Source organism: Lagenorhynchus albirostris, chromosome 2, assembly GCF_949774975.1.
Source record: "Lagenorhynchus albirostris chromosome 2, mLagAlb1.1, whole genome shotgun sequence".
Taxonomy (NCBI): domain Eukaryota; kingdom Metazoa; phylum Chordata; class Mammalia; order Artiodactyla; family Delphinidae; genus Lagenorhynchus; species Lagenorhynchus albirostris.
Window position 1 is genome coordinate 40971144 of NC_083096.1, and position 24148 is coordinate 40995291.

A 24148-nucleotide genomic window follows, 5' to 3' on the forward strand; every position below is an offset into this window, starting at 1 on the left:
TTTCTTTTACCCTTAGGCCTGCATTGCCTGAAAAGAAGGTGGCTGATCTCAGCACTCTGAATGAAGTGGGCTATCAAATCCGAATTTAGGCCAGCAATACAGCCAGCAACAGGGCTTCTATGGTGCTTCTGTCTGCACTTTACCCAGCATCTTCAGGAGGAACTGCAACTATTTATTAAGAACTTGTGAATTTTATTTGTAAGGGTTCACTTGGAATAGACTCTGAGTGGGTGGTAACAATGAACTTTAAAAAAATTCACGAAGGGACAACCATGAAAAGGCTAAGTAATAAATCCCACTGCAGTCAGACTGTCTCCCTCACTCCAGATAGAAAGGATAAGACCATAACTGTAGTTTTATATTTTCCCATTTACCTACATTCTTTTACTTGTTTTAAACAGCAGTAGTAAATGTTCATGAAACCCTCCCTCCCACTTTTGATATAGTAAGGTAAACTCAATCAGTATTAATGTCTTTTTCAGCAATAACAGCGGCAAAGATTGGTGGGGTCTTTTTGTAAGCAGTCAATATTACCTCAGCATCTTGACATCAGATATGCAAATTTAATGGTGTTTTGTTTTTTTATATTCTATTTGTATTGTTTCCCCAATATTTTCCATGGGGATCTCCACAAGGTCTGGAATTTTTTTCCTGGTGCACACATGCGATGAAATTTAAGGTATTATATATGCAAGTGTTTTACTAGAAAAGCACTGAAATTCTTCTGGCAATACGGGAAACCATTTTCAGGACCTTGGAGTTACTTCTTTCTTAAACCTTTCTTAAAGCATTCACTGACAGCAGTTTTTGTTCTTTCAAAACAAAAGAAAAGCACATTCAGAAGCTAGTCTATGTTCTGTCACTAACATTTAAACTTTGCAGAGTCCAGCAAAAAGCACACAGGGTCATGAACTGTTACACACATTTAGCAGTATTGCAATTACCTCTGACAGTAACACACTCAAAGGCACAGGCCAGGAGTGAATCAGTAGGTCTTGAGAACCAGCTAACCTTGCTGATCCCATTTCACCTGATTTCGAAACTCTAAGTCAGGCCTCGATTCTGAAGGACTCACTGCTGTTAGAGATGTGTTCTGATGTCTTATATTAAGACCAAATACAACACGATGTGATTATTTTCCAGTACATTGCTTTTAGGTACCACTTCAGGATGCTTAGGAACTGGTATTGGAAAATACAATGAATTAGAGAAGCAGAACCTTAGTTTTAATGGAAAAGTCTTCAGGTGCAGTGTTACACCTTATAGTGTGATTTAGTCCACGGAGCACAGTATGAATATCCGGCCTGCATATGGTAGTTACAGTGTAACTTCTGGCTGCAGACCACACAGAATAACTCTAACAGCATACCAAGTCTGTATGTTATCAAGAGTACAGCTTCCGTTTCATTTGTTTGATCTTAGCAACCATGCCAACTCATGAGACCAAAAGGCATATTTAAGTGAAGTCTGCTAGTCAACAAAAGTGTTATTTCAGTCTCAGTACTTCCCCCTCTGGTTTTCTTTGACTGAAGTGTACATCTCAGTTAGATTAAAATACAGCATAAGTTAAAAATTCGGAACTTAAACCACTTTCCTCAAGAATAGTACTATCAGTTAGCAGAATTTAAAATGAGTTATCCTTAATCTTCACAAGATGAACCCATTTGCAGCCTCATGGCCACTTGTATTTAGATGTTTGCAGTCGCCAGTGAATCATTTCATTCTCATTCTAAAACAATACTGACCTAGCTCTCTCTCTAGATGAAATACCATCATCTGTTTATCAATCTGAAAATACTATATCCAATAAGTAGACTACTTAAAACATTGCAATCATTCTAAGAGCTTGGAATAGGATTTTCCAAGTATTAAGTACTGTCCAATCTAAAATATGGAATGTCAATGCCTCTTGAATGCATAGCCTCTTGTTTCCCACAGAAAAGGGGAAAAGAATAGGAATACAGCCTGTTTCTAATATGCTGATGTATAAGCCTTAAAACTGCCAACTGGCTTGATGATTCAATTAGTAACCTGATTTATTCCACACTCATTTCTTGATTTTAAGATTCATTTCCCCAAAGCAAGAGTTAGTCACAGAAATGTGAAAATTAATTTAAAATGTTCTTGGTTGTTATTCTATTTTTATTGCCTATGGAGTATGTTAATTTCTAAAAGATACGAGAAAGGCAACAAACTCCTACATTCTAGTGAAGTAATTTAATTGATAAGGCAAGAAAAAAAAAAAGACATGATTTACCCCCTAGAACTGATTTTAAAACTGGCTATAATTCAAAAGATAAAAAACAAAACTATGAAGTGATCTGAAATCTAGTTTTTAAAGTTATTAATGCAAGAGAAATTTTATGCTTAAGCCATTATGGTAATACATGCAAAGTTTAAATGAATGACAAATTTTGATTCTAGACTACATGTTGTGCTGTTTTGAGTACACTTTATTTCAGAAAGTGGTATTTAGTGTTTTCTATACACTCTGAAATCATGAGCATTTCACTTTTTCTAAGTCAATTATTTCATAAGGATTTTATTAATAGATATTGGTAAATAGAACTTTGGAAATCTTAATTCAGTATTCTTACTATACCCGAGGCTTTTGTAAGCTATAGTTTTATGTACAACCTTGTACAGTTTTTTTGACATGCAATTCAGAATCTTGTTTATTCTCTGGACTTTGTTCTGGCCAACACATTTTTTTAAAATCTTTTAAGAAAAACTGTGATTGTTTTAGTGGGTATTTTTCTAAGTAAATGAAAACTTGTATAATGGTATTTTAGAGAATGCCAGATAAGTGCATGTTTCAAGTTAATGTTTTTCTCATCACTTGTATGTTTATACACAGCATGGGACTTTAATAAAACCATCCTGGAAACTCAAGGATTGTTTTCCTTCTAAAAATATAAATGGTGTGATTTTTTTTCTTATTCCTCTTATTACATACTTGTCCTAGTAAACTAATTTATCACTCTGTCACCCTTGTTGGTAAACTAATTTATCACTCTCTCACCCTTGTTGTCATCCACAATTTTCAGACTCTGTGTTAAACATCACTCTATTTTGGTGTATCTTAATTCACTTATATTTTGGTATCACCCTAAGTAATAAAGGCTGAAAAGGGTAATGAAACAATTCAGAAGAGGCAACAAGTCAGTTACACAGCTTAGTACATCTACCACAAAATCTTCAGGCACAGATGTACTAGTACAATAATATATTAGGTAACTTACAGGGAAAAAGTGCAAATGACTTGACGTGAATGTTTCTCCAACCCCTTGAATTCTCTGGATCTTAGTTTTTTTATGAAAGCAAAGGGTTAAAAGCAGACCGCTGCTAAATTCCAAAAAAGATGATTTCAAACACGCATACTGATAGCAAAGGCTACATACAGTAAAGCATTTCACTACTCCATAATATATCCCTTTCCATTTAAAACTTAAATAGCATAGGGAATTCCCTGGAGGTCCAGGGGTTAGGACTCTGCTTTCACTGCCATGGCCCAGGTTCAATCCCTGGTCAGGGAACTAAGATCCCACAAGTCGCAGGGTGCAGCCAAAGAAAAAAAAAAAACCCCCGCCCCCCACACACTTGGATAGCATAGCCCTTGGGACTGGGAGATTTGGTTTCAGCAATTAACCAAATTTAAATTAATTTAATTTTGGCAGATAAATACAAGGATCCAACAGAGTTATTAACTCTTTGGACCAAAAAAAGTAAAGAAAATGGACGTTAATTTTAGTGGAGCTTTTTTTTTATATATAAATTTATTTTTGGCTGCACTGGGTCTTCATTGCTGTGCACAGGCTTTCTCTAGTTGCAGCAAGTGGGGGCTACTCTTCGTTGCAGTGCGCAGGCTTCTCACTGCAGTGGCTTCTCGTTGCAGAGCACGGGCTCTAGGCGCACAGGCTTCAGTAGTTGTGGCTTGCACGCTCAGTAGTTGTGGAACACAGGCTTAGGTGCTCCGCGGCATGCGTGTTCTTCCCGGACCAGGGACTGAACCCATGTCGCCTGCATTGGCAGGTGGATTCTTAACCACTGTACCACCAGAGAAGTCCCTAGTGGAGCTTTAAAAAGCTATGATGTTACATGGACCCTTTGGCCTCCAGTACACAAAATAATACTTCATTCTATAAGCTAAAGTAGAAAGCAATTTTATGGATTAACTCTATTGAAGTGAAACACATGAAAAGGGCCTAAAATCACAATATATTAATCAGGATACAAAAAATTAAGTTTTCATAGAGGTTTTCAGGGATGTTTATCAACAATACCTATATATAAAGTTAGTTAATAAATTCACACAACACAAAGTAGTAATCAATGAATCTTCATTTTTCTTTCCCCAATACTAAAAGGGGATAAATATACTATGTGCTGTTATTATTTGATGATGACAATATCTGCTAATTAGAACATACAATTTTCTGAAAACTTACTACGAAATGAAAAATCCTAGAACTATAGTTAATACTGTGAGAGAAAGACATTAAACAGTTAAAAGTACTTGCTTATCGCTATAATTTTTACTAGGCAAATCCTTGTAACCCACATGCCTTTTGGGGGTATTTATCTGGTTTATTTTTTAAACATTGTAGTAAATACTTTAGTAGAAAAACTTTTAAAGTCCAAGACTATAAAGTAGCTGCTGCTTTCTAATTTAAGATGAAGTATTCTATTAAGAAAACCCACTGTAAAAAAAACCCACTGTAAAACCCATTGTATAATTCAGTATAAAATTACTACTTAGTAAAAATGTACATAATTCTTTGATCCCAATGTCTAAAAAAGGAAATTTTCAATTATGTTTAAAAATTTTTGATTCAAACACTTATACAGAGCCAACTACAGGATTTTTTAGGCCTGATCTTCACCACTTTATAAAAAAAATCAGCATCATCTCACACTGCTGCATCATGATAAAACATTTTAGAAACAAAACCACAACAGTTAAACCACAACAAAACAAAACAGTTAAAGTTACTACTTACGAGTATTAGGTCTCCAAGCTGATATCTCTCTAGAGTTTTGCTGGCTTCCTCTTATTTCTAAGGCAAAATAAAAATAACCTTATAGCTGCCACTTTGTTCCAAATATGTTTCCTAATAAAATAAATTTCTACAGGATTAGTTAAGTAAAATAAAATATCTTTCCCAATTCAGGGATCTTTTCTTGAAACCGAATATTAAAAAAAAAAAAATTACTAGGGAAACACAAGGCATAACCCCAATCTCTGCCTCTCCTAGGTATCCTGCAATGGTCTATGACAGGATGGAAAGTGGGCTTGTGTAAAGCACTTCATCCTACTAGTTATGGTGACCTATATTTCCCCAATAAAATGCAGGCATATTACATGGCTCAGGATAGTAAGAAGATGGATTAAGCAATCTGTACAATTTTGAAAAGCATTACTGAGCCCCCTCAAAAACAAACTACAATGGTTGGCTGGACACTTGTGAACCCGATGATTTCTGAGATGAACTACTTAGGACTCAACAAACATGATCCTCATGATGAAATCGGGCCTCTGCAAGGGAAATGAGTTGTGGTTTGTAAGAACTCAGATATTTTGGATCCACTGTAAAGCTTGCCAAAAACATGAAATTCTTTACTAAGAGGACTAAAGAAACTGCACTATATTTAAAAATCACTGTCAATTTTACTGGACTTTATAATAAATATTTACAACTCTTTTACAATAAAGAGCGTTTAGATCTCACTTGTCAGGAAAATATTTTTTCATTATCAAAAAAAGAAAATTGTTGTAAACTTGTTTCTTCTGCTACCTGTTTCAAGCATTTAACATAACCTCTTCAGAAATTCCATAGCATAAAAATAAGTAACATGCAAACTCTTAAGAACAACTTTACATTCTTTGAAAAAGAACATAAATGGGAAAGCACAGTATATATGCAATCAAAGAAGAGTAAGGGGCTTCCCAGGTGGCGCAGTGGTTGAGAGTCCACCTGCCGATGCAGGGGACACGGGTTCGTGCCCCGGGAAGAGCCCACATGCCGTGGAGCGGCTAGGCCCGTGAGCCATGGCTGCTGGCCTGCACGTCTGGAGCCTGTGCTCTGCAACGAGAGATGCCACAACAGTGAGAGGCCCGCGTACCGAAAAAAAAAAAACAAAGGAGTCAGAGCTCAAGTCTGAATTTAGCCAATAAAGGCAGATGATCCGAAGAGTTATTTTCGTTTGGAAGTCCATTAACAGTCCATAAGTCTTGTTCTGTAAGAAGTGACAGTCTAGCTAGAAGTTTCAAGCCACCAACCAAAGCAACTTCGGCTCCTATATTAAAGAAACATATACATATTTAGTGAAACAACAGGTTACTGTAAATCATATAAATCTTTTTTTTCTTTTAAAACAACGATATATAGCTTGACACCCTTCTGGAAGTCTAATATGAAACAGTTTTTAGAATATGGTTAAATTTTTATTGCGATATAACCTAATTATAATTCTCTAACAAACAGACGTTTCAGATGCTTGTTTTTTTCTATTTCAGATTTTTTTTCCATTTCAACTTCTGCAAATAATCTTTAGAAGAAAATATCAATGCAACACATAAGATGTTAAGAATAATTTGAGATTGACAACTACCTAAGAAATTCACCCATCAACCTTTCTGTAGTTGTATAAAATCAGACAGACCAAGCCACATCTGAGTAGGACGTTTATGAGGTGACTGCAGAATAAATTAGTATAGTTTGGTCCCAGACACTCAGTACCCATGGAAATAGAGTAAAAGAGGATGTGCTCTCAATGTTAACAGTAGCGATGCTGGTCCATGGCACACTTCCGCCACCTAGTGAGTGTTCTTCAGTATGACAACTACCAGAACCTTATTACAAATTCAAAGCAAGTTTATTTTGCAGAGTTGATCTAGCAGAGAGGAGTAAACCCCCTCCTGAATGTTACTAGTAAGGTTATCCTTGTGAAGGAGAAAACAAACAAACAGATGGGAAAAGAAAAGTAGCACTGAAAAAAGAAAAAGGAAAAGAAAAAAGGGGAAAATCAGGAAAAACAAAATAGCTGTCCACATTTAGGATTTTCAGTTTTCTGAATATATTTTTGACTTCCAGTTACTTTTAATGGCACTTTATTCTCCATGTTAAGTCCTCTGATTAGTATTTAAAATCTTGGGCTTCCCTGGTGGCGCAGTGGTTGAGAGTCCGCCTGCCGATGCAGGGGACACGGGTTTGTGCCCCGGTCCGGGAAGATCCCACATGCCGCGGAGCGGCTAGGCCCATGAGCCATGGCCGCTGAGCCCGCGCCCCGGAGCCTGTGCTCTGCAATGGGAGACGCCGCAACAGTGAGGCCCGTGTACCGCAAAAAAAAAAAAAATCTTGTTTTCATTGAATCATACAAGGAAGAGTGTGTTATCACCTTTGCTTTTTGAAAACACATATATTATAGACTTCTCTTTCCAGGAAGAACCAATATTCCAGGCTCAACATGACAAAACTGTCAATTGTTGGCAGTACAAGCAAGGCCCTACAATGAAGGCAGCATACTTCAGTAAAATTTAAGTACAAAACTGTATGATGTTGCTGTCACAAGAAAAACATAAATGTATGGAGAGTGAAACCAAAGGGCAATATGAAAGATCTGTACTCTACCTCAGAAGCCGACTGGGACTGGAGGGTAGAGCTGTGGATATAATTCTTGGGTAATAATTTGCTTTGAGGTGTTCCACTGCCTCCAACTTTTGCAGGTGATAAACTGATTTACTCAAATATATAACCAATCTGCCAAATATATTACCAATTTAAAAATATTTTTAATTTCTAAATCTAAACATCTAGATGTTTAGCTAGCTTTCTCAACTTTAGCCCTGAAGTTTTAGTTACTGTGTTCTCAAGCAGAATTTAAGATTACACGCATTCTTTACCTGGCTGCCCAGCAACACCTTCCTTTTCAGCAGAATAGAAAATATAATCCACAGTTATGGCACTTCGGGAATGACAGGTGGTCACTTCTGGAATTCCAGTGTCAGGAAAATAATGTGAATAAACAGATGACAAGCTGAAATGGTGCTGTAACTTTGAAGATAATCTAAATTGAAAAGAAAAATTATTTAGCATCAAGTTCTTCATGATTTTTATAATTCCTCCTATTTAAACCACTTTTTCACTTAATTTCCAGACAAAATCAGACATTAGGACAATCTTTATTTAAATAGACCATATCACAATTTTGCATTCCTTTATTCATGCAGTGATATCCAAAACCCATTAACAGAGCTGTGATACATGGGGTGGGGTGTGAGTGGGGAGCTCAATACTTAACTGAATAATGTGACTTTTAAAATTAATTATAACATATTTGAGAGATTCACTTGCGAATGAACACATATTCTTAAACAATTTATAAGTTTTTTGTTGTTTTTAAGAAGGAAAATTAAAGTGGCCTTTAGGAATGCTATTTAGAACTAACAGACTTCTGATGTCAGAGGGCTTATATTTTACCATTACTGTTCTTGGTATGGTATATGAGATAATTTTGTACTGCATCTTTTTTTTTTTTCTTGGCTGCACTGCATGGCTTGTGGGATCTTAGTTCCCTGACCAGGGATTGAACCTGGGCCCTCTGAGAGCATGAAGTCCTAACCACTGGACCGCCAGGGAATTCCCTCATACTGTATCTTAAAACAGCTTCTATAATGGTTTACATTTACCCCACACTACAAATACACATAATGTTATGGGTAAAAGGTTTAAAAATCATTTCCTACTAACACATCATGAATTTTAAGGATCTTTTATGTCACAAAAGAAAACAAAATTTAAAAAAACTTTTTTTTTAATTCACCCAACAAACATTTACCAAGCACGTACTAAGTCCCAGGCACTATCTCATCTTATGCGCTGAGAATACACAAATAAAGATGTTGCTCTGCTTTTAAAGAGCTCATATGTCAATAAGCAAAGGTAATTGCTTCAAGATGCTCTACTTCCAAGTTTTAGCAACTTTTTATGTCTAAGGACTTATATTTACAATATTTTTAAATGTAAAATAGGTCTCCTGCAAACTGTTATCTTACTACCAACATTTCAGTTTACAGATAAAAGCTATGCGTATACACACACTGTATTTATATAGATACTTAAAAGTATCTTTTCTTATACCCCATTTTGTTATAAAAAGATTTTAGAATTACTCAAAACTAAGTAGTTGTTAGTAAGAGTAACCTTTTTATTAATCTTACTCAGGGAAGTTTTTACTTTGAAAGTTTTAATCACAGATTTTTATATATTCTTTTTCAAAAATTCAAAAAAATTGCTTTCTTACTAATTCTTATAGATGAGATATTTTCCCAAAACAAGATATACAAAATAAAATAAGACTGAGGAGAAAGCAGATAAAAAGAATGAGAAAATTTAAATGTTAAACGAAAGTCAAAGCTATAAAAGAGCACAATATGAAACAATCAAGACATTTCAAGAATCTCCCAAGGGACAAGATTTAAGTCTCCATCCTGTTGTATTAATATACATCTGTTTCTCAACCACAGCCCTAAACATTCATGATTCTTTAATAAAAAGAAATCCAGGCATCTTCACCCAGCTACCTCTGATGACCTTTTCCTGTAGTTTAAGAGATACGTATAAGTAATTGTCTTTTCTACAGACATATTCTTTTTTGGGTCAATTCTCTTTAGATTTGTTTCAAGATCCAGTAAGTCAAAGGAGGCTAAAGGTCCTCTTGAAATCTGAAAGATATTTTTCTGTGATCTTGACCTTTGTTTAAATATGTAATAGCAATAAATTTCAAAGATAATAAATTTACTAGCCTGTTCAGGTTCATGGACAAGCTGCTTCTATAAACAGCAGGGTTTAAGCACTTACTATTGTATGTCAAACACTGAGCTTTACATGCTTTGTCTCATCTAATCTTCACAACAACCCAAATTATAGATAAAGAAACTGAACCTTAGAGATGTTAAATTTCTTGCTCAAAAATCACACAGCTGAAAAGTAGCAAAGTCAAGGTTGGAACTCAGGTCTATTTGACTTAAGAGCCAGCATTCTTCACCAGCATAAAATATCATCAACTTCATTTTTCATCCAAGTGATTTCTTTACTCAACTAAAGTCAGCAAATGTCTATTGTTGCTTTCCAAAACTCACTTTTCAGCTGTTACTAGGACCTCTGTTTTGTCCAGCTGTGTTTGTGTCAGATCACTGTCTGGAAGAACAAAGAGAAATATATTTATACTATCAATGTATTGTTTTGTTCTAGCTTGCCTTAGTATAGTCCTTTTACTCTAGGAACAATATTTAAGACATATCTAGTTTAGATAGATGCCTAGTAAAATGGTTCATTCTGGTATCTATGTTTTGATGATCTCCAGAATTAGCAAAAATAAAACACAAACATTTCCAAAGCAACATGCAAGTAATTCACGCAAAGATAATTTTGGAAGCTGAATTTTAAAAAGGTAAATTTAGAGCTCTTAAAAAAAAGGAATAAGCAAACAACTATATGCTTTTATATATGAATATTCATCACTGAGATGTTATCCCTTTAAAAAATTTAGTTTTATGTCTTCAAATGGAACACTATTATCAAGAAGACTGCCAAAATGTATTGCAAACACTTACCTGTCTTTTCTACTTTTGGTACCTGCTGTACCTCATACACACAGTTCTGTGAGATACCTAGGTTTGGGGGCCAAATTGGAATAGATAAAATTCTTTGTCCCCGTGAAGACTGTTCCTGGCCAGATACCTAAACAAAATTTCAACAGGTATCTTAGGTGAATAGATTTTAAATAGTTTGTGTACTGAAAAGTTTATTTCTTAGATAAAAGGGAATCCAAGAATGGTAAATATTACCCTTTATTCATTACATTAATTATTTGTGCTTATAAAATCTTGTTCAAATAGAGTTCAGAAAGCACTTATTATTTACATGTAAATGGAAATCTTTTCCTATGCATGTTTTTGTCTAATTTGGAAATCTAAACGATCTATAGTTTTGGACTAATACTGCTCCTCCTTTTTTACTACCTGCAATATATTTCCTGCTACATAAAATACTAAGAGAGATCAACTCTTATAAAATTTTAAACTATCATTCAAAACTCAGTGGTGGAGAGTTTATTTTGGTTAAATATACCGAAGATGAAATAATCTCAAGTAAGCAAAAGAAAGTACAATTAAAATAAAAACATGGGATAAATTACACTCAGCTAAAGAATTAAAATATTTATCACTGTATAAAGGGAAGCTTATATAATAAATAAATACTAAATTACTGTTTTGCCAACTATATTGGCCACATCCAGCATTCAAAATTCTATTCTGCCACCTTGTAAGTAGTTCCTTACTTAAGCAGTACTCATGTCTGTCAACGCTTTCATTTTTCTTCTCCTCCCCCATTCTGAATTTTTTACTGCCTGTCAATTCCTCCAAGCAAAATGTTGCCACAAATAGATGGAAATTCAATAGGTGAAATTCACTCAAGTAAATATAATTACTTATCAGTAGCTGTAGCTCATCATCACAGGTTGGTAAAGTGAGGGTACTGACTCATCAAGGTTTTCAAATAGCCCTGTGATGACTACCCTCACTTTACAATGAAGAGAGAGACTAAGTCCACCTCCTAATAATGAGGAAGCAAGCACGTACCTTTCCTATGGCAAGTCCTTCATAATTCAATTTCCCTTCCTTTATAAAACTATACAGTGGAGAACCAGGAACAGAATTAAAGTCACCACACATAACAATGGGGCAGAAGCTGCCATCTTTCTGATGGGCAACACTGGAAATCTCTGCCAGAAGCATTGCCAGTTGGGTCAGTTTAATATCACCTCGCCTTGGGTTATACAACAGATGTGTGTTAGCCACACAGATTGCAGGGGAGGCAGCACTTGGGATTTTGGGCTGCAAGAGTAACACTAATCCAACATTGTCTCTGTCCAATAGAGGAACATCACGGCGGTAGAATTCCACTGGGTTCACTGATAAGAGGGAAAATTTGGAATGTTTGAAGCAAATGGCACAGCCATCAGGTTTCCTTCCTGTCCGCATCTTGTATTCACAGTGATAACCTAGAGGAAAGAAAAAAATTTTAAACGAAGATGGCTGGTTTTTTATATATGTAAGTATTAGAAGAACTGTTTTGCCACACACACACAAAATTATATATATGGCAAAACACAGTTCTCCTAATTTTTTGAACAATGTTTACCAAAGTATATTCTGCAAAACATTAGTAATGTAGGATGTTAATAAGTGTTAGAATCAAAAAAGTCTGAGACTGGGTCAAATAGATTTTTTTACTGGCAGACTTCAGGGTTACATACGTGTACATTATCACCATTCTCATTTCCATCCTAACAAAAGTCAGAGTCATGACAAAGACAGTGAGGCCTTATAGTAATCTGCCCCCTCACCGCCCCCAACCCCATATCTCTCACCTTTTTGCCTCTAATTCTTCCCCGCTTGCTCCACTCCACACACAGCAGCTTCACCTGCCTTAAGGCACTCCAACTTCAGCGCCTTTCCTTTGCTATCTCCACTACCTGGAAAACTCTAGCCATGGCTTGTTCCTTCACCTCCTGTGTCTTTACTCAAATGTTACCTTCTCTGATCATTTTGTTTAAAACTGAAACCTGACCCATTTGCTTTTCTCCAGAAAACTACCATTACCTAAGGCACTATTTACTTGTTTGTTCAGTTTATTCTTGGCCTTTCTCCACTAGAATGTATGCTCCCCAAGGGCAGAGATTGTTGCCTGTTTTGCTCACTGCTGTATTCCCACTGCCTAGAACAGTGCATGGTGTACAGTAGGCACTCAAAAAATATCAATATTTGCTGCATGGATGAATGCGAAGTAGGCAGCATTTCTCAAACAGACAACCTGTTTCTAGAGGTATTCACTCACCAGATTTTCAGCTTCTATCCATTACACACGGTGGACACTGGTATTATATGATGATGAACTAGACACGATGGTCCCTGATCTCATGGAACTCAGAATCTTAGGGCTCTGGGAGTAGGCAAAGCAACTCCTGGAGAGGAAGCTATTAAGGGACTCTTGCATACCTTTCCATCCGAATTAAAATTATGTATTAACACAAAAGGTCCCATTTGATATACCTCAATCTTTTCCTGACCTTTTGAAATGCATATTAAGTTTTTTCAAAATTAAGATTTTAGGTCCAAATACACCACACATCTTTGTTATTAGCAAGTTATACTTTAACAACCCATTAAGTAAATCTGGCTAAAGTAAAAGTTACACTGTACCCAATGATTCCAAACTTGGCCTGATCTCTGTTCCATAATGATCTTCTTGCACTTCTTGCAAACAAAGTACCTTAAAAGAAAAAAAATGGCTTGAATTAAAACAAAAATAAATATGCAAATATGAATTTTCTGGTGCTTTTGTCTTTAAAAATAGGTTTCTAAAATTCTAAAAACCTGATGAAAGCTGAAATAAAAAATTTTTTTTTCCTGTAATGTATAGATCTATCAAATTAATGTCTCCAAATTTGATCAGCCCCCAAAACCCTGACCTTCAATCACATGAAGCCCTCTTATTATCCAAAACTGGTATTTACCAAAGGAAATATTTATAATTTATATGTTGGAATATTTTTCCTGAATTTACATGTTCATTAGTACTAAATCACCATTTTTTTAAAAAAATTTATTTTATTTATATTTGGCTGCACTGGGTCTTCACTGCTGCACGCAGGCTCTTCTCTAGTTGTGGCAAGCAGGGGCTACTCTTCGTTGTGGTGCACGGGCTTATTGCTGTGGCTTCTTTTGTCGTGGAGCATGGGCTCTAGGTGGGCAGGCTTCAGTAGTTGAGGCACATAGGCTCAATAGTTGTGGCATGTGGGCTCAGTAGTTGTGACTCGCGGGCTCTAGAGCGCAGGCTCAGTAGTTGTGGTGCACGGGCTCTAGAGCGCAGGCTCAGTAGTTGTGGCCACGGGCTTAGTTGCTCTGCGGCATGTGGGATCTTCCCAGGCCAGGGCTCGAACCTGTGTCTCCTGCATTGGCAGGCGGATTCTTAATCCATTGGCAGGTGGATTCGCCACCAGGGAAGCCCCTAGTCCTTTTTTTTTCTTTTGCGGTACGCGGGCCTCTCACTGTTGTGGTCTCTTCTGCTGCGGAGCACAGGCTCTGGACGCGCAGGCTCAGCGGCCATGGCTCACGGGCCCAGCCACTCCCCGGCATGTGGGATCTTCCCGGACTGGGGCACGAACCCGTGTCCCCTGCATCGGCAGGCGGCCTAGTCCTTTCTTAAGAGATAATTTTTTGAATGCTATCATCTAAATAAATTTTTGCACGAATTATTTAAATTTTGAATCAAAGGAAATATTTACTGAATACTTAATATGGTGCCAGTCCCTGTCTCAAAACTGATCGATGCTTAAAACTTTTTGGATCTTATTTGAAACATTATATAATTATTTATATCAACAACCATTAGCAAGTTATTCCTCCAAAGTTATGATACCTTGTTAAAAACTGTTCCATCACTATATTTATATATTATTTATTTTTGGGCCACGCTGTGGCTTGTGGGATCTTAGTTCCCCGACCAGGCCCTTGGCAGTGAAAGTGCAGAGTCCTAACCACTGGACCGCCAGAGTTCCCTCATCACTATACTTAATGTCTTCCCTTCTTACCCTACAAACAAAAGGGATAAAACCATTTAGTTCAGAAATGAATCCAACTCTTCCTTATGTGAGGAATTTTGATGATATTTTGTACTTACATCTGCATCATAGTGTTTAATTTCTTTCAGAATATTGGGAAACCTAAAACTCCAGTGTAATACTGGCCGCTGGCAGTGCTTATAAAGGTGTGAATTGTCTTCCAATAAATCTTGAGAAAGTATATTATAGGACATCACTGAAAAGTCAAACTTGTTCTCACTGTCTTCACATATGGGGTCATCATTTTTGTCTCCTAGGATCTTCGTTTTTTCTTTATTATGGTTACATATATATTCCCAATCCCGTTTTATTGTGCCTGTTAAAATATATTAGATAAAATACAAAGAATTAATAAAAAACGGATCATATTTTTCCTGTATATAAGTATTTTCTTGCCTTTTAAACATTCCTATAGGCAATGAACAGAATGTTTTTCCCTAGGAAATGGCAATGTGGTACTTAATAACTAGAAGTTGTCATCAAATTGATTACAAAGGCAGTAAAATGATACACTGACTGACCAAGAGGTACAAAACAGTTTAAAAGGGTCTAGCAAGTCATTTTGGAGGCTGAGAGTGTGTGTTAATAAAACTGACTATATTGGGGTCACGGTTTCTCACTTCCCCATGGTTACGAAGTGGCTCTGCTGCAGACATGCTCAGCAACTTCATAACCATGATAATATATTTGTATGTCACAGCTGGCCTTTCAATAAGGTGATTTCACATTGTATTTTATCACCTATTAGTATGATAAGATCATCAAATGCTTAACTAAGTTCCAGAAACAATTCATCTGAGAAATCTGGTTTAGACATGAATGAAGGGTATATAATGACAATAAATGGAAGTAGTACTTACTGGAAGAATGCAAACAAAATAAGCAAAAGAAATATTTTTAATGCACACCAAAGCAAAAGTTAAATGTAACACAGCTACAGAATGCTAGTAAATGATGATGCCTGACTGACAAACCTAGCATGCAGCAACCAGGAATGTGTGATAGTTTATATTCTGCAAAGACACCATGCACCCTGATAAAGTGATGAGAAGAGGATCAAATAGCATGACATTTTGCAATTATAGGCAGTCTTTGACTTAGGAATGCCTACTAAAAATAAATATATATATATGTGTATCACTATAGATACAGACACACACCACTAAGTATATATGTTTATATATATGTATATATACACAGACACACACACACCCCCTTTGATCTTGTCTTCCTCACCCCACCATTAAAGAGGATACTCTTACTGCCATGGAAGCCATGAAAAAAAATGTGGAACATTTTAGAGAATCTATAAGCTCAAAAGAAGGGAAAAACAAGAAATGGGATGAACTTGGGAAACAAAAAGATTTGAAGATGGACTTTTGAGAATGATTAGATGATATGAAAAAAATCTGAGCCCTAGAATATCTCCCTTTTCCTGAAAGAAGGTTTTCACTTCACTGGATGACAATCCCTAAAATTTCACCAATTAAAAATTAAATTGAAGAAAAATGTTTTATATATGGGGGAAAAAAGACTAAAGGGAAACATACCACTGTTTTTAAGAGTAATTGTCTCTGAGAGGAAGGATTGTGGTAGATTTTTCCAAATCTTCTACAATGACGGTATATTTACAGTCAGAATATCAACACACTCTAGTGGGGAGGGGGAACTGGTTGAGGGCAGTCAAAAGGTACAAGCCTCCAGTTATAAGATGAATAAATACTAGGGATGTGATGTACAACATGATCAATGTAATGAGCACTGTGGTGTGTTCTATAGGAAAACTGTTAAGAGAGTAAATCCTAAGCGTCCTCATCACAGGGAAGAATATTTCTTTACTTTTGTGTCTCTGTGGAATGACGAATGTTCACAAAACTTATTGTGATAATCATTTCATGATGTATGTAAGTCAAATCATTATGCTGTACAACTTAAGCTTATACAGGGCTGGTATGTCAATTATATCTCAATAAAACTGGAAGAAAAAAAGTGTCAGTACACTCGATAAAAATGCCAGTGAAGTAAATATTTTAAAATATACTCTGGCAAATTGACTTTAATCAGGTTTCTTCCCTCAAAATCTAAATGCTGATATCTGCTGCACTGAGGGAATAGGCATTTTGACCAGAGGACAGAAGAGGAAGGTAATTTTTATGAATAGTGAGGTCTGGGTGGAACAGGGGAGTTGGAATTATGATACCATGAAGGTACTAGGAGCCTGAGGAGAAAGGCTAAGAAAAAATGGTGGAAGGAAAGAAAACCAAACTAAACAAAGCATTCAACTATTACATAACTTAGCCTAGAGCTAAAGAGAAGGAAACTATCCCCTTCCTTATCCTTCACTGAAAATGGAGAATCCTACCGCTAAAGGCCACAACTAAAGCAAATTATACTGACTCCACACAACTACCCTGAGATCTATAACATAGCTTCTATGAGGAAAACAGAACTGATTCTTAAGAACTGATTATCTAGAACACAATTCATTCATAAACTGGGGACTGTCTATGGTTTTAGCCACAAATCATTAAGTCTTTATATGTATACGAGATGCAAAGGGCTCTAGTCATACAAACAAAATGCAAGCTACCATCACAAACTTACAGCACTACCCTCATGACACCACTGCATTAAAATATGAAAGATGTAAGTCTAAAGAAATCATTCATACTTTCTTGTAGAATATGTATATATAAAGGCATATAAAAGCATTAAGATTTGTATAGTCCTGGCAATTAAGAGTTTGTAACCAAATCTTTTTGCAATTCCATTTTTTAAATAACTGAGACCATCAGATTATCAAATTAATACAGTGGCTTTCAGACTTCTACAGCTTGTGTAACACTTTGGCATTACTTTTCATGTCATGACCATCAGTCCCTGGTATGTTGGGACTGGAGCTGGGATGATGGGGTAAACACATTTTATCCTGACCACATTTGCTTTTAATAAACATACAGAAATGTATTTGAATGCTAGGGTTCCCTGGAAGACAGTTTGAAAACTACTGAGAGAGTGGACAGTCTCTGGCCTTCACATACTTCACAACATAAATTCACACTACAAAAGCTTATATACCTTCCATGTCAGGAGCAACAAGGTGATCACAGCAGAGAAGACAGATGAATCAAAGAAAGTAAGCAATAGGCCTGATCGGGTTTTTAGGGTGCCTAATTAAAAGGTCATAATTGTGTCACACAAATCCTTCAAATACCACTTTAAAGTGATAGGCAAGTTAGCAATGCTGTTCTCTTGATTGAAAAGTAGTATTAGTGAAATATCAGAAGTCACAAATATGGCTTAACGAAGAGCATTTTCCTTATTCACAATACCTAGGAAGAACGGACATATAAAGAGTCAGGTTGCAATCAAAGTTTATCAGTATGTAAATGTAATTCCCCATCCATTAAAGGGAAAACAACACCACCAGGATTTTCTGAGTACCTACTATGAAGCCAACAGTGTGTTAGGCACTTTGACATATCTCACTTCATGCCTCCACAGGCTTTCAAAGTAGGCATTATTTTACACTGGGAAACCAAGGAGCAGAGAGGTTCAGTGACCTGTCCAAACCCACACAATTAGTGGTGGAGCAGAATGAGAGCAGGGAGCGGTTCCTAAGCCCATGCTTGTGTCACTACACCACCGCTTCATCTGAGAGCACACCTGATTTATAACAAAAGGCTAAACAGAAGAGGAGTGTGTCGTCCTGATGAACAATGAATACGTGAATGAGAAGCTATCTCATGTCATCATACAGCCCTAGATTTATAAAGTATGCGTTGTCCTTAGGAACCTAATTTTAATGTCTCTAAATACACCTTTTAATCATTCAAACAAAGCTTTGTTTATAAACATATGTGGTGGTTAAGTGCTATACAAATAAATTTTCACTTTTGAGTGCTTAGAATTTCTACTTAAATGTGTAGTAGAAGTTCTACTTGAAAGAGCACTAACTAATCTAGCTCTGACTTCCAGGTGAGACACTGTGAATGCCATCCTTTGACAAACTTAGGTCAGCTTCCTACACTTTAACACTCACACAGCCTATTTTCGTATCTTCAGTAGGAATGATCTTCACTGAAAACCACAGCTCAGTAAGAAAGACAATTCCAAATTTACTTAGACAACTCATGTATACTTTGGAGGTAGGGCTTGGCTGGCAGCACAGAGAGCCTAGTGAATTGTTTAGAGTAAAAAGAATATGAGAAAAATAGAAATAATCAAGATATCTAGAAAAAAGTGTCTCAAAGTTGAATAAGATGTGGTTAAAAGATAAAACTTCCCACAGACTCTCGAGATTATGTCTACAGACCCCAGTATGAGAAATATAAATTTAATAAGCTAAAATCTGATTCTGTAAGAAAATAGCTTTCATTTATGATTGTTTCTATTTAAGGAAATTCTTTTGTCTTATATAATGAAGCTAACATTAAAAATGAAAACATGATTTTTTAAAATAGCTCTGTGGACTCCCAAGCATACATCCACCAATTTCTAAGAAGTCTAAGGACCATTGTTTCAAAAACACTGAATTTGAAAATTATTCTTAAATTAAACTTAAAGTTTTAATCTAGTCCTCCATTTGTTTTCCAACTTTAGTCTATATGTAGAGTCACTTCTATTTTTACTGCCAGAAATACACAATTAATTGAAAATTTCTTTTTAAAAGTCTTAATTTTAAAAAAGAATTTCCTTTTTCATAACAGAAAACTACTGGCTAAAAATAAACACCAACACCTCTAAAACCTGCAGGTTTTCTTAAGGATTAAATACGAAAGTTTCAATTACTCTATGGCTTATGTCTATTTCTCCACCAAGATAAATGTCACCTTTACCTTGGTGTTTTCTTCGTTTTGATGAAGGCTCATCTCCCTCAGAGTTCATGATGTAACTAGAGAGATGAATCAAAGATGTCTGGCTCAGGTTGTCAGGTCTCCAGTTCCAGTACTGAAACTGAGTTCTAGACTCAAACAAACAAGGTGGTCTCCAATTTAGTGAAAAATGCCTACTACTGAAGTATGGGTAAGGAGCACGAGAATAATGTCCAGGCCACCTCATACAACTAGAAATATGTCTGTTCCAGCAACACCTTTGCAGATTCTCCCACGGTGCAGTCCAGTCTCTGCCGAGACTCTTCTGGTGATGGGGTAACATGGGGTATCTAAAAGAAATAAATACACTCCTTGAGGCACCACTTTTTGTTCAGCTGTAGCACACAAAATCTAAATGTTTCCTCAAGGGAAGGTAATGTCTAATATTTAAAATCTGACTTCTAAATCTGTGAAGGATGGGGGGAAAAGCAGCCATTACTTAACTACTAGTGGCAGTATCTCAATACTCTCCCTAAACAACTATGAATGGTATTCTAAACACTTAACACAGAATCCACCAACCTCCCGAAACACCAGATGCACTTCTAAAAGTCCACACAATTCAACTGTGTTGAATCAATCACCAAACTGTATTCAGAGTAGCTTTCTAGCATCTAATAAAACTCAATGGACAAATAAAATCCACAGCAAACATAATACTTAAATCAAATATAGAACACATAAGGTGACTACAATTAAAGTGAATCTCTCCAACCTGGGTTTGGAGTAAAAACATGCTTCTGAACATGTTTTTTATACCAAGGTTATATTTTCCAAACATCTTTATAGCTAACAAAAGACTATCACTACTTCATAAAAGTACCTCTCTTGCTAATCAGTAGGTAGATAATTTATTGTTTCATGCTACTCCCTTTTTTTTTTCTTTTAATTTAAAGCACGCTTCTCCTTGAGGGAAATGAAAGAGAATTACTTACTAGAAATTCACCAACCCTCCAAACCCAACAGCATCAATTATCTGATACCAATTCTATGATAGGTTATAGCATGAAAAATGTCTCCAAAGTAGTGTTATTATTATTTTGAATAGATATATTGTTCTCAGGCTCTCCTAAGAAACAACGCAACTCAAGCACCACCTTCTTTCTACTACACTATTCTGGCAAAATGCTAGGATTCTGAGAAAAACTTCTATCCTTTCCTCCAGAATTCATTAAAGGTACATTTCCAAGATAGCATCAATAATGTCCACTTTTATCACCAAAAGAGTTTTGCTTAAATTGTATTTAAATGTTATTTGACTTTTATATGTTACATTTGTTTCATTTTAACAGCATTTAAATTTTTAACTGTTACATAAATTTATTGAGCAGTTTACACATTTTCAAACTGTTCTCTAAACTCAATGTAATTGTAAATCTTTAAAGACATGACAAGGGTAGTGTATCCTGCTTTGTGACAACTCTGAAAGCCATAGAGATTTGGGGCTTGCCCATACATTTTCTATCTTAATAAGCTACCGTACTGAAATATAATACTTGTACTACAAAACATTCTCTATATCTGTAGTTACTTATACAGACTTTTTTTTTTCTCTTAAAATGATGAGCTCCTTCACGGCCAGAGCCTTCTTATTCATTTTAATCTGGGGCTCTTCCCAAGTGCCTAGCACAGTGCCTGACACACAGCTGGTACTCAGGAAACACTGTTGACGACTGTCAAGTCCCAAGACTACAGGAGTTAAAACCAGATCCCCATAACTTATGTAAAAACTAATAGAGTGCTGTACTTCCCACGTGTGGTACACCAGTCGGTTTCGCGTGGTACACATTTAAACTTAAAATTTTTTTATATCTAAGTATCCATTTCAAAATGTATTAGGAAAAAAAATCAGTATACCAAACCCAAGAGCTCACGGATACTGCTTACGGAGACTCTAACGTGCGCAGCACCTACTGAAGTGCTTTTTTAAAAAGTGAGTCAATTTCAAGAAAAATATCCATTAAGTAATATAGATGTGGAAAGAGAATTTGGTAATAATCGTAAAGGTTGGGATCCCAGTAACTAAAGTTCGAGAGGCACCAACACAACAACAAACCAGCCCCTCCCTGCAGACCGGCAGCTCCCGGAGGGGGCTGTAGGGTTGGGTAAGGAGGCCCGGGACCCGGAGGCTCAGGCTGGCTAGGAGGTTGGGTTGGGGGAAAAGGGTCGGGACTCTGAGGCCAACCTGGTCCGGAAAGCACGAACCCGGCCCATGGCCGACGCGCTCCGCGTCCGGGCCCTGGACCCCGTGGGCCGAGCGCCCCTCCGGCTGCGCGCCGGGTTTACCTATCCCTCGGGGGTCTCCGGAGGTCCGTCCCGACGGTACCGCGGCCCGGGCCCTCTTCCTCGTCCAACCCCCACTCCCCACCCCGCCCCGCCCCGGTTAACCCTGGCCGCCCGCCCCCAGGCCGCCCGCCCCTCCCTCCTCCCTCCCGCCACCCAGCCCTACTGACCTGCCTCTCCCCACCACACAGCGGCCGTAGCCTCTCCTCACACAGCGCCACGCTTCCATTTTCCCCCTCTGCGAGCGTCCAATTCCCAGGCCCCGGGCTCAACCTCAACCGCTACAGCCGATTTGGCGGCGTAGAGCATCGAGGGCTCCCCATCACTAGGCGTCGGGCCTCTCCGCCAGGCCGCAAAGCATGCTGGGAGGTTCAGTGTTGCCCGCCGCCAAGTCCCCATCTTGCGCCGCGTAAGTCACTGAGTTGCCTCTACGCCAAATTCTGTTCAAGAACCCTGCGCAAAGCGTGTGAAGCAGGGGCAGCCATTTCTGAACCGGGCAAAACAGCCGACTTACGTCTTAAAGAAACAGAGGAAATAAACTAAGAGCCGAAGGTTTATTAAGGCTTGTGGGAGGGTTCACTGCAGTTACTGTTAAAAAGAAAAGAAAAAAAAAATTTAGTGTATTTATATGATGTCCTTGGGAATTTCCAAAGGTGGATGCCCAAAGTGGGGAAATGCCCTTCTCTGAGTTCTGATAGAATTGTTGTACCACGGGTTATTTTCAATTAATTTTGTGGGAACACGGCCGCAGAGCTCACTTTTGAACGTACGTGTGCGTCGTCTGTGTCTGTCGCTATCAAATTTAGTATAGGACTCTAGATTCTCGGAAAACATTACTTAGATGGAGAGCCCGTTCAAGAGACACACAGAGAGAGAGAACTGAGGAAGAATAAAGTGGAGGGGGAAAGGAATAGTGGAGGGGGAAAGGCCTGATGACCGCTTTTATAGGCTGTTTGGGAGAGTAGTGGAGCGATTTCCTGAAAAGGCTCCCCCCCCACTTGTGTTAATAAGAAAATCAGATGCATTTGAAAAACACTTTTTCCCTCCGTATACATATAGTTGATTTCCGTTATTTGTGGTAGTTATGTTCTATAAAGTTGATACCAGCCAGGGTTCTTGGCCTTCCCCCAATCAATAGAAATTGATAAGAGGCCAGATAAGGAATTCAGGCAAGGCTTTATTGGGGCACCTGCTGCAGTAGGGGGGAGCGAAAACAAGTAACAGTTTCCCTTGTTTGCTCCCCAAGGTCGGTGGTGACCTGATTCCTTTTGTGGGGTGAGGGTAGGAGTCTGTGCAGTGGTCGGGCTGGAGGGGCTTAGGTTGTTTGCCCACCCTTTTGGTGGTGTTGAGTGCAGCATGCATGTGCAGTACACCTTTTTTGCTCCCCGCTCTTCAGAAGTGGTAGTTGGGTTTTTTCGGTCTTTTTGTATCATGTCCATAATTTGCCCCAACTGCTCAAGCATGCACACAGTTATTATTAGTCCTTTAGAGTTTCTTTGTATTTTGTTGCTCAAGGAGATGTTTGTCCAGGTGCAAGCACGGCAGCAAAGTGTCCCAGGTCCCAGCCTGTCTCAAAGTTACTGCCAACACTGAATTAATAACTACTGAACCATTGCTCCTAAGGTAAATACAGTTAGGTTCCCCCAAGCCACTGATCACAGTTTAGTCACTAAATCAATACATAACCTTGTTTTATATGTGTTTGTTTAAAGACACTTTATTTACTATATATTGTTGATTCAGTAACATTGAATTCATGACCAATAGCACGAATTCATACCTGAGTGAAGCATATATAACACATGTATTTTCTCCATAAGGCACATCAAGGACTCTAGGAACAATAGCATTTCAGCACTACCTTTGGGGGCCATTTTTAACATATTTTATTTTATTTCTTTTCTTTTATTTCATTTCATTTCATTTTCTTGGCTGCACCCCACAGCTGTGGGATCTTAGTTCCTGAACCAGGGATTGAACCTCAGGACCTGGCAGTGAAAATGTGGAGTCCTAACTACTGTACCGCCAGGGAATTCCCTGGGTGCCAATTTAAACAAGAAAATCCCTAAGAAAAAAGGCACAAAAATGTGAAAAGTGTGGCACTAAATAGACCATGAAGAGGACACTTGTTTATGATGTGAGCTGAAACAAGAAGGCAGCACTTTGCTTCCCTAGACCTCTCCTGGGAACATGCACGTTAGGCAACCAAATTTTTGCCACTCTGCACATGTCCATGAATGACTGCAAAAGCACTGCAAGTATTGATGGTGGACAAATGATTGTCCACCACTAAGTGGGTGGAC

The 24148-nt window shown here is 37.5% G+C and overlaps 2 protein-coding genes across 5 annotated transcripts in view; one reads left to right on the top strand and one right to left on the bottom strand.

The window, feature by feature from the left end:
* VASH2 (vasohibin 2) overlaps window positions 1-2879 on the top strand; it is a 37033-nt gene extending 34154 nt beyond the window's left edge. The window contains exon 8 of the mRNA XM_060131302.1: window positions 17-2879. Within this exon, the coding sequence (XP_059987285.1) occupies window positions 17-89 (73 nt within the window). The 3' untranslated portion in view covers window positions 90-2879. The remainder of the gene's footprint in view (window positions 1-16) is intronic.
* Window positions 2335-22215, bottom strand: ANGEL2 (angel homolog 2). 4 transcript variants are annotated; one of them, XR_009537132.1, is made up of 10 exons: window positions 22016-22210; window positions 19527-19852; window positions 14748-15004; window positions 13268-13337; window positions 11645-12066; window positions 10616-10742; window positions 10142-10199; window positions 7904-8067; window positions 5001-6297; window positions 2335-4076 (listed from the first exon to the last, which is right to left on the bottom strand). XR_009537132.1 is itself a non-coding variant. In XM_060131272.1 (9 exons), the coding sequence occupies exons 1-9, from the start codon at window positions 22072-22074 to the stop codon at window positions 6146-6148; spliced, it is 1635 nt and encodes a 544-aa protein (XP_059987255.1). In that variant the 5' UTR covers window positions 22075-22210; the 3' UTR covers window positions 2335-6145. The 4 variants fall into 4 exon arrangements, 2 of the variants coding, with proteins under 2 accessions (XP_059987255.1, XP_059987268.1); XM_060131272.1 differs by having other exon boundaries at window positions 2335-6297; XM_060131285.1 differs by lacking the exon at window positions 22016-22210 and adding an exon at window positions 21748-21902 and having other exon boundaries at window positions 2335-6297.
* Window positions 22216-24148: the final 1933 nt, after the last annotated feature.

What these genes read in the sequence shown, in the direction of transcription:
- ANGEL2 (XM_060131272.1), bottom strand. Translation starts at nt 22,074, where the DNA reads ATGGAAGCGTGGCGCTGTGTGAGGAGAGGCTACGGCCGCTGTGTGGTG. An exon ending in AAAACGAAGAAAACACCAAG is followed by an intron (nt 15,005 to 19,526) that starts GTAAAGGTGACA and finishes ATATTTTAACAG; the next exon opens with GCACAATAAAACGGGATTGG. An exon ending in AAGGACTTGCCATAGGAAAG is followed by an intron (nt 10,743 to 11,644) that starts GTACGTGCTTGC and finishes AATTTTGTTTAG; the next exon opens with GTATCTGGCCAGGAACAGTC.